The following is a 14,656-nucleotide window of genomic DNA, read 5'->3' on the forward strand; positions in this document are numbered from 1 at the left end:
CAACCTTTGTATGTTTTTGGACAGTGGGAGGAAACCGGAGTACCCGGAGTAAACACAGGATGAACATACAAACTCCACACAGAAAGGTCACCAGTTGCCTCCTTTCCAACTGGGAAGTGAACACAGTGTATTGGCAAGAATCTAGCATTAGAATAAGTATCACGATACAGGGGCTACGATACGGTATATTGTGATATATTGCCATACTGAAGGAACAACAATATTTGTAGTATTGTCGGAGTACTTTCCTCAGTTGCTCCAGAATGTACAGACCACTTGACGAAGTCGTAACTGCTGTCATTTGTTTTGAAAAAAGCAGTTTTCGAAGCTTCTTGAGTCAACTGTATCCTCTCGTCCCCAGTCAATGCAGAATGTTTTCTTCTTTAGACTGCATGACTAATTACTGTTTTACTGCAACAAAAATAAATGTGGAAATGCAGTAATAAACTTGCGTGTTAATTGTAAAGATAATTCATCTAATTATTTAATTTCACAGAATCAGAAACAGCTTTATTTCCAGTCATGTTAAAAAATGAATTTTTCCTGTTGATTTGTGGAAAGCGACATATATACAATTTATTAAAAAATGAACCTAAAAAATATTTATAAAAGTAAACAAAATCTAACTTGAAAAACGCAATAAAACCCAATATATTTCCACAAAGCTAGTACTGCGGTAATACAATCTTCAGAGATAAAAGCTTGGTATTTTAGGACACACCTCAAGTCTGATGGGCGGGTGAAAGGTGTATGGCAACTGTCGCCGCAAGATATATGACATTTTAATGGAGTCACTCTACAGGTACGATGATGTATAAAAGAGCAGCCTGGATGCAGTGGAACTCCTGACAGTTACAAATAAGTGTCCCTCTGGAGTGAGTGAAAATGTGCTGGTGCGCTTGTTTAGAAAGGCCAGGGTGAGAGAATAGCGGTGCTGTTGCACCTTATTTTACTGCCAAAGCCAAGGTCACTGCCACTGCCCGGGGGCCATCAGACAGGGGGATGGGCCCTCACCAGAGAGCACATTGGTGGAGGGAGGCCATATTGGATTAAGAAAGAGGGATGGGGGGGGGTACTCTGCCCTACTGCACACAAAAAGGTCATCGTTTCCCAGATAAACCCCCCCTCGCCATCCAGCCCCTCATGACCTCCGACCCGTCTATTTCTAAGTCATTGCTTAGGGAGAGGGAGGGAGGTGCAGGGGGGGGGGGGGGGGTAGGGAGGTTGCAAAGGGAGACCCACCCACTCAGAGTCACTGGGACAAAAGGGGGGGCCCTGAGCCGCTGTGAGCCCGGTCAGTCAGAGGAACAAACGCTTAGGCCGTCACTACAAAGCGAGCTGCACATCTCCCAACCTCAGCCTGTTCCCAGCCACTCCACTGCCCGCTATTTCAACAGCAACAATGGCCGCCCTGCAGCCAGAGGACCCCTCTCTCTCTCTCGCACACACATACTTCACGAAGGTACACAGGTTGAGGCCCAGAGGAGAAATGCTGGCTGCCCATCACCGACTGGCCTTTGTCTTCTTCTTCTTCTCCCTCGTTCTGATTCCTGCTCAAACTCAAGAAATCACGAGCAGATTAGCTCCCACGTCTTTATCTGCTTATCAGAGGAAGACAGATGCAGCCGGCCAGTCAATATTATCACCTTCACGGCATTTAAAAAAAAAAAAAAGCCACATTAATTCCAAGTCTTTAGGACGCAATAAACACCGGTCTTATTCTAGATGTCAAACTATAATTAATTTACACACACACGCTCAACAACCACACACAAAGAAAGAATGATGTCTCTTACAGACCTTCCCGTCACATGGTTTAGGAAATGAGCAAAAGCATAAATGAATGTCTTTGTCACTGCAATATCCATATTAAACAAGAGATCTTTGCAAAAAAAAAGCATCATTATTAGCCTCAGATAACTCTTTGCTAAGTAACCACTGATATCCTATGTTTGACTACTGGCTCAATGTCCCACAAAAATAAGATTAGATAAGTAGGAAATCAAGTGATAAAATAAAGCTAAATATTCTGAAATTATTATATCATTGTATGTTATATAATCTGGTATACAAATATTATATAAATGACAAAATAAAAGTACAAAAGTCTATTCAGAGACTAGTATTGACCAATACAGTAGAATCAAATACCAAATTAAATTGTTGGGTTAAATTCTTTTGGAACATCAAGGAAGTCTAAAGGGACGCATGCAGGGTCTGCTTTAGACGGAGCACATGCGAGTGTTTGTCTATAATGTCCGTCCATGCACAGAAGAAGTCAGTTGTATAAACACAGGTTCAGTGTTAGGTAAGTTAAAATCAGAGTTCCAGTCACAGAGTAGATGCTGTACATTTGCAATCGTCATAAAGTCAATAAAAGTAAATCAAATTGCTTTTATTTTTAAATAAGAGAAAGATTCTGGAAGAAGATTTTTTCTTTTATATAATATGTCCGTAATACCAAGAAAGAATCCAGCTTGACCTTTCTTCGCTGCATGCTGTCTCTCAATCTTCTATAGTGTTTTATTTGAGACATAAAGATGGCTGTGATGTAACTCTTTTGTTCAGGCGATTGCATGACTGATCAGAACTATATGTCTTAAAATGTATTTGTTCCCCCACAAAGCAGAAGCCCGGAAATAGCAGTTTCTTGTTTCCATAAGTGGACGGTGCAGACCCAGTAAAGGCTTTTTACTGGCTGATCTGGCTGTAAAAGTTCTGTTAAGTGTAGTGAAGTGTGGCGACGAGGCCGTGGTGCGATACAGCTCCACGGTGAAGGCTGGTGACACTGCGGCGCCAACGCACACTTGATGTTCTCAGATATAGAGATAGATAACATATCTAGTGTGTGATACACATCCAACGCACCGGAGCACATCTAAGAGAAGGACAACAATGCCTTTAAGGATGTTTATAGATCTGTTTTTATGTACAAAGCAGCAACTTTATAAATGATTAGAAAGTAAATGAATTAGTTTAAATTAATTGACCACTTGTTGAGATCCAACATAAAATACTCTGTGATAAAATGTCAAACTTAGTAACATTAGTGAGTGGTGGTCAAAAGTAACCAAATTCAAAATGGATACTTTAATGTTGTATCCGGATATGATACTAATTTTCAAAAGTATTTAAAATTGTTATAATATCTGCAGGTTTTTTGTTTAATAATATATATTTTAACTTATGTTTCTGTTTATTGTAACAGAGGTTATTTTTCATTTGTATTTTAAATAAAAATGATTCCTATTAAATTTGGGGGTCTCTTATTTTTTAACCTTGTGGTTAAAAAAGTTTATTCTTATACACCTTTCAAAAAAAATAAAATATTCTCACTAACATCATCAATGTTTTCAACCCATTTTATTTTCAGACAGAAACATCACCACACCTTTAAATAAACTGAAACTGAACTGAACTATGAAACACATGTTCCTCAAAACATCCTAAATATAGAAAATGAAGAGTCAAAAAAATGATTAATAACAATAAATTCAATAAATATAAATTGATAACTTCAAGGAAAATGGAAGCTAAATGTTCTTATGATGCGTTCAAGTACTGTATATACTGTGTTTAGTGTATAGAGTTTGTATCACGCTTCTTGAAGTGAGAATAATGATGAAAGTGCGTTGATTATTCGCTCAGAGTCCTTGACGGCGTTCAGAAACGCTCCCCAGATCTGGATAAATGTGTTGTGTGATGATTGTAAAGCGTGTAACAGAATAGAAACCATGTCATTCAGCCTTTAGGTGTATAGAGCCATTATGTATTGTTAGATGTTGTACTTAGGTAATCAAGTGTTCAGAGGTCACCTTCATTGTTTTGCTAACATCTTCCTTTACTAGTGGGTTTGGTATGAAATAACATATGTATCCACACATTACAATGTAGACTTAGTTACAGACTATGTCGTTATCATAATTACAAATAAAGTCTTTACACAGTCTTTACAAGGTGTTAAGTTCCAGTTCGTAAACATTGGTGAGTTTCAAATCAATTTTCGTGGTAAGAGAAGCATGATATGAAATGATAATATGATGTTCAATACATTAGCCACTCAAATCCAATCAACGAGAAAAATAGAAAATAGAAGTCCGTGGTTGTCACAAATATCTCCAACATCCCTCACTTGATTATTGAATATCATGAAGGTTATGAATACATTCATTCTCCATTTGTTCTTTCGCACCAATAGTGTCTAACCCAGGAGTCAATAATGTGCGGTCTGTGGGCTCCCTGGTGCCCCTAAGTAAAAACCCTTGGGCCTGTTTTCAAAAACATTTTTCATACATCAACTTATTATGGAAGATTTTCGTGTTTCCTTTCTTGTTAACCCATCGGTATTAATAAAAGAACCAGTAATGTGGTTCATGTATTAGAGGAATATAACTTCCCATCATCAATAATAATACATATTAATAGATTTTTAAAAAGCTAGTTCAAGCTATATATATATATATATATATATATATATTATAATACAAGACATTTACCGGTTATTCATTAGTCTGTTTGTGATTATTTAATTTGTCAATTATACAGACTTAAAATGATCATTAACCTGAACCTACTATTACTGCGAGACTTCCAAAAAGTAAATGAAGCATTGAACTAATTGCTGATTAAAAACCAGCGTCTGCTTTACCTCGTTTGATTCCGACGGAACCATTAGTAGCTCAGCACCGAGGCCTCGCAATATGAGAGCTTTCTAATCCGACACGCTGAGATCTAAACACCTCCCTCTCTCCTGCACCTGACGGCTGTTTGCAGTGAGCGGCCGACATGATCAATATAATTAATCGGCGCGGCACATCATGTCACCTGACAGCAGTGCTGTAAATATTTATCTAAATCCAGCAGTATAGCGGGACTTATCAACGTTGATTTGTACCGAATGTGTGATGTTTATTTAGCCGCAGGTTTTGACAGCGGGAAACACGATTGGCTTTCATGTTCAAATGCCAAAAATAAGTTCATTTGGCATGAAGCGGAATAATGTATGTTTGCAGTGATGTATTGCTCGGCGGACGGCGAGTGAGGGCGAGCAGGGAGGCAGGGCGGGGGGGCAGAGCCAGGGCGGGGTTTGGCTCAAAGAACAAAGAGAGCTATAAGGACAGGGATGGCGCTTTCGCATTCACATCGAGGCAGGAGGCCATGCGAGGGGTGGGGACAGGAAGGTTGGAAGGGGATGGGGAGCCACCATCGAGGTCCCCCCTGAGCACACGTGCATGCACTCGCTCAAGATGAGACCACCATTAGTCTTCCTGGCTGCACACTTGCACTTCTTGACTGTCCCTTAACACCTCATTATAGTGTTAAATAAGTTAATCTTTGCCACAAATATAAATATAAGTTAAATATCCAAATGAAAACCTACTAATAGAGAAAGACTTCCAGTTCTTCAATGACTGTAAACACACGTAAATAATAATAATAATAATAAGATAATTCACCCAAAATAAATAAAAACTTCACTCATTTTCTACTGACCCTCATGTCGACTAAGGGTTGGGATTATTTTCAGAGTAATCTCTTCCTTTTTAGAGTTGTAGGCAAAAATGTATTTTCATTAATGTATCTACTGATGCTCAGTTGTCTTCGTCTTCATCTTCGTCCAAAAAGACGCTTAAAAACATCCAATACATCCATACTTAACGTCCATCTTGTATTAAAGCCTCAACAAGAGGAATTGTTCCGTAAAAACATAAATAACTATTTTTTAAGCAGAAGTTATCAGTCTGACGTCTTTCCTCAATGAAACACATTGTAAGTGACATGAGCAAGATTTCCAATGAGCAGCTTCCGCTATATCAAGCTTAAAATATAGACTTGTTTCATTTTTTCTGAAACAATTCTTCCTTGTCGAGGCTTCAATACAAGGTGGACGTTACAGAAGATCACCAATGAGGTATTTGGATGATAGGTATTTATGAACCTGAGCTCTAGTCGATACATTAAAAAGGACATACATACATACATTTTTGGGTGAACTAACCCTTTAAAACTAGTTTTAAGTTTCATGGAAATCGGGTTAATCTGTCAAAAACACATTGACACATTAAACATTCACATTTAGTTGGAGTTCATTGATTAGAAAACCTTACTTCACAAAGTATTAACATTTTCTTCTCCCGGGACTATGAACCTAATGCTCAAAATGCATCAGTCATGGCTGGAGGCTTCACGCTAAAGAAGCCAAGTAAGATTTAGCATAAATAACATTTAGCATAATAAACACGTTTATAAACCGACGATCTATTAGTGCAGCGGTGGGAATTCTGTCATAAAAATCCTGATTTGATGGAAATGTTATCCAGGAGAAGAAAATGTTAATTAATTCTGAAGCAGCAAAGACAGCAAGAAGTATACAAAGATAGCTAATCAGAGAACACTGACACGTTTTACGTACTATCTGCTAAATTGAACTGCATATATCTTGAATTTTGGTCAATTTTTTTGTTGTTTATACGTATTTTGTCAAAGGTAAATAATGGTTAAATGTATATAGACTATTTATTTCAGAAAAGAAGTGAACGCATTGGACTTCTTTTTTAGTTTTGCTACAAAAGAAGCGATACTAAAGAGTTATTTCCCGAACAGAACTAATCCTGTGAGTCTTCTGTTGTGTTGCCGTCAAGCAGAGTGTGTATCAAAGCCACTGGCCAGCAACACACAAAAGGTCCGAGGTCAGAGTGTGGCCAGAATCTTTCAGACCCGTTTTCAATCGATACAAGAGAAGAAGAGGAGATGGCAAGACCTGGGAGAACAAAGCCGGGCCGGAACACATTCTGTGGACCATGACGGATTCTTCAAGCTAGCTTAATTGAAGAGGTTGACGTTCATTCTCTGAGATGAATTTGTTGAATCGGACAACTTAAATTCAAGATGACAGAATAAAAACGTCTTCATGAAGAGACCACCCTAGAGATCCACATTTGTTGGTCTTCTGTGACTCTTTACTGCCGTCTGTTACATTTCCGTTTTGGACAAACCGCAGGGAAAATAAATCATGTCGGATATTAAAGCCATAAATAACATATTGATTGTTTTGTTCTCAGCTCACCGTTTAAATTAACAACAGCAATTTTTATTTCCCCTTCAAGCCATCATGTCAAACCAATGCAGGTAAATAAAAGCAGGAGGCCATCATGCTGACATTTTGCAGAGGCGGGATTTAACAAAATGTGATTAAATGTCATTTATTAGATGACCTTTTTCAACAATGAGCCCGTCGGGGAGGCAGTTAAAGGTTGCACATATTTGTAACTGAGCAGCACTGAGAGGGTTTGTTCTTTCTTTTGGGGGGACAGTGAGAATATTATCTATTATCACCTCCGTCCAACCGAGCAGCAGAGATGTGTCAGCGACACAGCAGCGCTCCCTCCACTCACTGTATTGTGAATAAACTGGCTTTCTGCTCACCTTGGTGAAGGAGGATAAATCAAACTTGAGTATACACAGAGCACACAATAGTGGAACGCAGGTGTCGCTAAAGCCCCTTCAGCACATCAGCAGGGGCACAAAGCAACGCACATCTTCACTTATTCACACACGGATCAGATCCCGAGTGTATCCACGGCGGGAAACACAACACAAGCGTCAATTGGACGGTGGAAAAAAACATCAATCAAATAGAAATGCTCCTTTATCAGGGTTTGAAAAGATCATCTTAATGTCATCAATTTAACCCTTGTGTTATCTCTGTGTCAAAGTGACCTGGTGTCCCCGAAAAACGAATGTGTTTGAAGTATCCCTTGTTTTTACCTTGACCCAGAACGCATACCACAAACACATTTGTTTTGAGGGCATCCGGGTAACCTTGACCCCAAGATAACATATGGGTGAGAAAAATATATTGTCATTATTATTCAAAAAAACTAAAAAGTATTTCAATAACAACAAGTTCACTGTGAATAAACAAAACTAAAAAAGTTAATACTCCGTCAATATTTATATCATGTATCAATATTCAACCACACTGTGTTTATTTGTTTGTCTATTTTTTATTAATTCTTTGGCTTTCAAATCAAACATTATTGGTGTGTAAAATAAAATAATTTGATTTGTCATTGCTGTAGCTAATGGAACGATTCATTATTGTGAGATCCAGGGGTTCACTGAGGACAAGAGGATACCGTTTACTCCGGCCGCTTGTAACCCTTGTGCTGCCTCTGGGTCAAGGTGACCCGGATACTACAATGTAACAAATCATTTCTGTTCCTAAAGTTTAGCATTATATTTCAAAATTAAAAAAATAAAATTAAGTATCATTGTCCCTGTATCATATTTTTGCTAATACACACCCCTACGTATCACTGTATCACAATTAATCTGTGATGTTTTATAATAAAAATACTAGTAATTAACTGAATTTAGATTATTTTCTTAAGATTTTACTTTGAATAGAAAAGTACAGTAAATAATAATACACTGAATGGCATCAAAAACTCCGAGACATGTACAGATTTCAGAAGTAATGTATCAGATCTTTGATGTACGTTTGATACATAAAAAACTAGAGAAAAAAACTTACTGGCTGCCTGTATCCGGGCCTTGCGACTCACGACCAGCCCGAAGGAATTCTCCGCGACGCACTCGTAGTCTCCCTCGTCCGACGCGTCGTCCGGTTTGGTCTTCAGGAAGTGACGGATGAGGAGCGAGCCGTTGATGAAGGTGCCGTGATGCTGGTCCTGACTCAACAGCAAGCCGTTGTGCCTCCACTGGGTGGTGATGGGTGGGATGCCGTTCACCTGGCAGTGGAGCATGAGCGGCTGCTCCTGCACCGCGATGATGTCACTGGGCTCCAGCGTGAAGGAGAGCTCGGCCTCACATGTCACACCTGGAGGGACACAAGAGTGGATTAAGAACCCGACAATGAAAGAAATGCCAGGAACGGTGACGCTTTCATAAACAACAGCATATTTATTTAAAGGAATATTAAAGCGATTGAGAGGATAAAAGCTGAGCCAATGATCTTCTTCCTCTTACTTCAGAACTCAAGGGCCTCCACTGAGCAAACACATTCACACCTCCTGGCTATTCCAACCCACCAATTAACCTGGCTGTCTGTTCGGACCACAAGAGCTCCAGAGGACACAGAGATGCTTTTCTTCAATCCAGGGTTGCCTGAAGCTGGACTTCAACTGAAAACCACTGATTACTCTGTGAATGGCCACAGGAGGAACGGGTCAAACGGAGACTTCGTACGGATCCAGCTCTCTCTCAGGCTCTGGAAGTCCTGCTAACCACCACAAAGGTCTCATGGCTACGCAGAAACTCAGAAGTGCAAATCTGTCAAACTCAGTCCTGGGGGGCAAATAAGACCCACTACAGTATTCTAGGTGTCACACATGAACTTAAGAACCTATTGAATACTTGTTTAGTGATCACCAAGATCTAGATAAACACACCGTTGTCATCAATACTGTTCAACAGACTGTTGAAAATATGATTATTCTGGAAAATGTAGATGCAGTTCAGTTTTTTTTTGTGTTTATTAGAGGTTAATCTATGGAAGTATTTCAGTGCCATCAGAACATTGACTGGTTGAAATTAATATTTCAAATCTTGAACTATTTTTGAATAATTGAATGAAAAAATGTCTTGCCCTTTAAAGTATATACTTTATTGAATATTGTTTTTATTGTTTAAGTGCTTTGTGACCCTGGTCTGGAAAAGCGCTATATAAATAAACATTACTTACTTACTTACTTACTTTATATTTATATTTACTTATATTGCAAGGTTGAATTTATTCAATTATTATCATATTATTTATTTAACAATTCTATAACTTGAATTTAAATAAATATTTGTTTAAACATATAGTTGGGTTTTCTAATTCCAATCATTCTAAATGTCTAAATAAAATAGTTTTTATTTTGTAGTCTTAAAAAAAAAAATCAATATAGAAATTTCGGTATAACAGTGTCATCAGACCTAAAGAGTGGCAAACTCTCCAAAAAAAATACTTATTTATTTTTAATTATTTCAGTTAGAATATCAAACTCTATGTAAAAAAAAAAGAACAGAGCAGAATAAACGCCTGGACTGAACTACCTCCAGGCTACAGTCTCAGGGGATTTTATCATGTATACATTAAGTGCACCTCGAGTGTGTGTTCTCGTGTTCTTCACATACATGCTCGGCCTTACGTTTGCTTTGCCAGTAAACTTTTTATCCTCACTATTTCCTCTCCCGTAGCACATGCTTCCACATGGGAACAGGTCTGTTACTCATGTTGAGTCTGGTGGCTTTTTTTTTCCAATTCCAGGTGATCTGATATGATTGGGTTGTGTTTAGGGGTGTGTGTGGCTCTGACGGAGGAAACGAGTGAACAATAAATAGAGGATGTAAACAGCCTAACCTGACGTGCTACTATAAAAGAAGAGCTTAGCGGGCTCTCCTGGTATCGTGTTTCAAGTGCTGATGTACTAAGCACTACCAGTCTGTGCCCGGGGCCCTGGAATCCGGTGGGAGGGGTATTATGGGAGGGCAGGGAAGGGGGAGCAGAGCGCAAGGGTCAAAACCCAGAACCTCTTGCTTCATCCCTCAAATTCCAACTGAGAGAAATAGGTGCAGACGGGGGGGATTAACGGACACCCATCCAGGAGGTTAGACTCGGTGACAAAACATTAACCTTACCTCGCTTTTTTTAGTATCGTCGGTAAAACATAGATGGGACCAGAGAAGACACAGAAACGCTATCGGGTGTTGTTGAAGAAGTATTTAACCCTGTGACAACAGGTGATGGTCTCTCGACTCCTGAAATTATCACTTCAAGTTTGATCCAGACTCACTACCTCTACGATGATCTCAAGAAGAGACTTATTTTAACGTTTAATTATAATGTCTTTGCATTCATCTGCATTAACCTACAAAATAAGAGGCCAGGCTTTAAATAAGGTTAGGTATTAAAAAGCATGGTATTCTGAAGGAGCTTACAAACTAACAAGTTTCTACACAAGTACAATAAGAGCCAAATATCTAAAAGCCATTGCCCCAATTAACAACAAAACCTGATTTTCATTATGATGTTGTGATAAGTTCTCAACAGTAAGGCATTGTTAGTGTAGCTTAAGTTTAGGAACTATTGACACCCACATAGGGATGGGTATCAAAGACCGACGAAAATGCTTGAGTAGTACCGAGTATCATAACATGCTTCGTCTTAAGGTGCTAAGTTTTGGTACCTACAGGTGATCGTAATTTGATAATGTGTGGATTTGTCTGTAGAAAAACTAGAAGGTGATGAAGGCCGTGAACATCAGATGCTGGATCAGGATAATAATATATCTTTTTTTTTCTTTAACCAACACGGTAGTAAAGCTGATGCGACCTCTAAACCTCTTCTTTTTGAGAGTCGATTTCCTAGACTTCTTGCTTTTACATTTTACTCCTCTCACTGAGTGGATGACTTGAGATTGGCCAAGGGCGGTGTGTTCATAACTCTGCAGTGTTTTCGCGGCGAATCAGAATAAATGTCAAATATTTATTAACACACCTGGGACCCACTTTCATAAGGTTGCCGAGAGAATGGCAGTTTTGTGATGGCAGGAGGCTTGTGTGACATGAGAACTTGAGTGGATAAGACAGACTGGCTCCTTGTCAGAGCTTATCGGTCTCTGAGTAAAATAACTCTAAAAGATGTGCGTATTTTATTATATTTTAAAGGAACATTTTGCAGTTATGGTTGTGTGCTAGAGTTCCTTCTTGCTTTAGAGTTTTGTTTTGAGGGAATCGTTCATTTGTATGACTTATAGCTGCTGTTTCTCATGCGCCTGGTTCAGTTTAAGTACTCACGATAAAATGTAATACGCCACTTTAAAACGGCGATGATGAATCTACTTCAATATCCAGCGAATACTTTAATGTCATAGCTAGTGCAGGGATTACAAATCAAAACAAAATGTAGCAAAATCTGATTATGGTTTATGGATTATACGTTCATGACTAGGAAATTTTCCGGTTGTTTTCAACCTTGGCCATCACCCCTCATGCCACTAAAGGTCTAAATCTGTAATATTACAGGTGTGGGACATTTTTGAAAAACTGAGCATTCTGTTGTCAAAAGAGTGGGATCTAAACCACAACTCTCGACAACGTGGGCTTCTCGCGTAACTAATATTGCGTAATCCAGGCTTGATTGTCTACATTCCCTTCCTGTTGGGGGGTTAAGGTAAGGTAAGGTAAGGTAAAACTTTATTGATCCCTCAGGAGGTCTCCTTCGGGAAATTGGTTAAGGTTAGCCTAGTTGTTTGTTGGTGTTTTTGGCAACTTTCGCTGAGCATCGCAGAGTCTGTTTGTAGCATTAGCCACCAAGCTATCAGTTCCAACATGGCATGAAATAAGTTTCTGCAACTCCATTCCAGCAGGCAGGAAGGCTGTGGATGAGTGGAAGTCAGTAGTAGAAATAGTTAAAAAATATATATTTTATTTGATTTTATTCTGATTATGTTTCTTGTATTTAACGTGTTAACATATTTTTTTTTTTGTCACAGTGGACTGTTTTAATTTTTCGTTCTTGCATTGTCATTGGTTTAATGTCAATAAAATGTTAAAATAATTCCAATTTCTATAATTATCCTTACATGTGCTTAAAAAACTGGCATTTTAAAAACAATGCTAGAAAAATCGAGAGAAATCGACATCGAATGATATGAGAAAATATAATGATGTATTTTCTGGCCTATGGCTTAGCTCTACATCAGATAATCCTTTGTTTGTGTCACAGCGTGGAAATTTGAGTCGCCACAGCAGCATGCTCAATGTAGAAAAAGGAATCGGAAAAAAGATTGAATATGCACAGATTTTATTAATAATAACATTTGCTTCTTTCATGTGAACAAAATACTTTTAATCAATACCTTAAATGGCAAATTTTGTTTATTTATTTTTACTTTTATTCGTTGAATAATTACATTAGACAACAGTTGGAAAAGTTTCATTCCACTCAATATTCATGTAAGGATACTTTTTTTTATCGACGTCTGTTCATATACAGCCAAACAAACGAAAAGTATAATGTGACTCTATTAAATTAGCTACTCCAAACTCTACCCACAATTCTACCAACTACATCTGAGGGACACCCACAGAGAGTCACGGTGCGGAGCAGAGACCACAGCTGTAGGCAACTGGAGGCGCAAACATGCCTTTGTTCACAGACGAGCAGATGCTTCAAGAGAGGAACTCGCACCGGTCCAACATCCTAATGCTATTTCCAGGGCCGGGGCGATGGAGACTAACATCTAGGATTACCATCGGAAGGCCGAAGACAAGTGCTGGCTAAGTCTGGCTCATGCCAGGGCTTACCACTGACAGAGACGTGTGGCTGGCACTAAGGTTTACGGCGGCAACAGATGAGAGGATCGCACAGCAGTTACCGACTGACAGAGCTAAGTGAGTTTAGGACATGGAGGCATATGAGGGCGCCGCAGGAGGAGAGTTTAATGGAGCGCAGCAAAAAGTGATGCATTAATCCTCCAACCATTTTACTTATATACATATTGATTACCCCGCACAGATGCATGCACGCGATCATCCGTCACTCAAAGCCAGCCCACGTGCACACATGTTGCTGAAGGATAAAAATGCTGAAATTGTAATAGAATGACGAAAGTGAGCATTAAACCAGAGAAATGTTAGTTCAAATGAAAAAAGTCAAGTGGTGAGGATTCCTCTTTATTCAGCGGGGCTCGGCATAATTGAACACCTTTGGGAGACTTAGGACCAAAGTGCTCCCCGCCTCCATCATTAAACCACCAGATGAGCGAATACCCCCTCCAGTCAAGATCCAGGAACTGGAGAGAAACCTCCAACCAGCGAATCGTTTTTTCAGCTCATCACCTTTCATTTGTCACATTTACAGCATCAGGAGCACTTCCAGTCAGCCTGGATATATCTCATGGATGCTAGATAAAGATTGTGTTTTTATCCTCCATTAAATGCTGGCTTGAGAATAGACGGGAGTGGACACGGAGCCTCAGACATAAAACCTGGCTTTAAATTAAATACATGTTTATTGATGAAAGAGGATCCACAGGACTCTTTTTTTTTTATGCTGCCTTTAGTCCCTGTCGAAGAAGCAATATCTCTTTCTTTCCAGGGGAGAGAGAGCGGGTGTGAATGTTGGTCCTAGAGGCTGATAAATTATTAATCAACACTTTCTACTGGAGTCTGTACTCCTGTGTGGCTGGATGCGTCATTCTTGGCACTAGGTGACGATTACACGACGGTGAGCGGCTGCGAAACAGGCCATGTGTTTGCATGATAGGGCAGCTGTTACATAATTCTCCCAGATGCGGCAGGTTTTGTTGCTATTTGAGGATAATCGGACATGATACGGTACGTGTAGGACAACTTCCATGGTGTAGTTTTGGATTGAATAACAACAAGAGGGAGGAAATTGCTTTTGTTTGATAGTTCAATCCGACATCTAAGTGTTGATCACTCCTTTTCGTCTATTCTGGATACAAAAGACACTTTTATCCACAATGATTTCTATCTTAGGGACACACTCTTATTGAAATACCATTCACGAGAGTCCAGTTCTGAAGTTTTGCTCCCAGTTGTCTTTTTGGACATGTTATAAACCAAAGCCTTATGATACACCAGGAGCCTTTATGTGTCCCTGTGGGCTTTGCAAATATTC

The 14,656-nt window shown here is 39.2% G+C and overlaps 1 protein-coding gene across 1 annotated transcript in view; it reads right to left on the minus strand.

Moving 5' to 3' along the window:
* The window catches only part of igdcc3 (immunoglobulin superfamily, DCC subclass, member 3), a 63,161-nt gene that overhangs the window by 46,881 nt on the left and 1,624 nt on the right, over nt 1-14,656 (minus strand). Inside the window, exon 2 of the mRNA XM_087794523.1 lies at nt 8,537-8,842. Within this exon, the coding sequence (XP_087650649.1) occupies nt 8,537-8,842 (306 nt within the window). The remainder of the gene's footprint in view (nt 1-8,536; nt 8,843-14,656) is intronic.

This window comes from Callionymus lyra, chromosome 6 (assembly GCF_982586985.1).
Source record: "Callionymus lyra chromosome 6, fCalLyr1.hap1.1, whole genome shotgun sequence".
NCBI classification, from domain to species: Eukaryota; Metazoa; Chordata; class Actinopteri; order Syngnathiformes; family Callionymidae; genus Callionymus; species Callionymus lyra.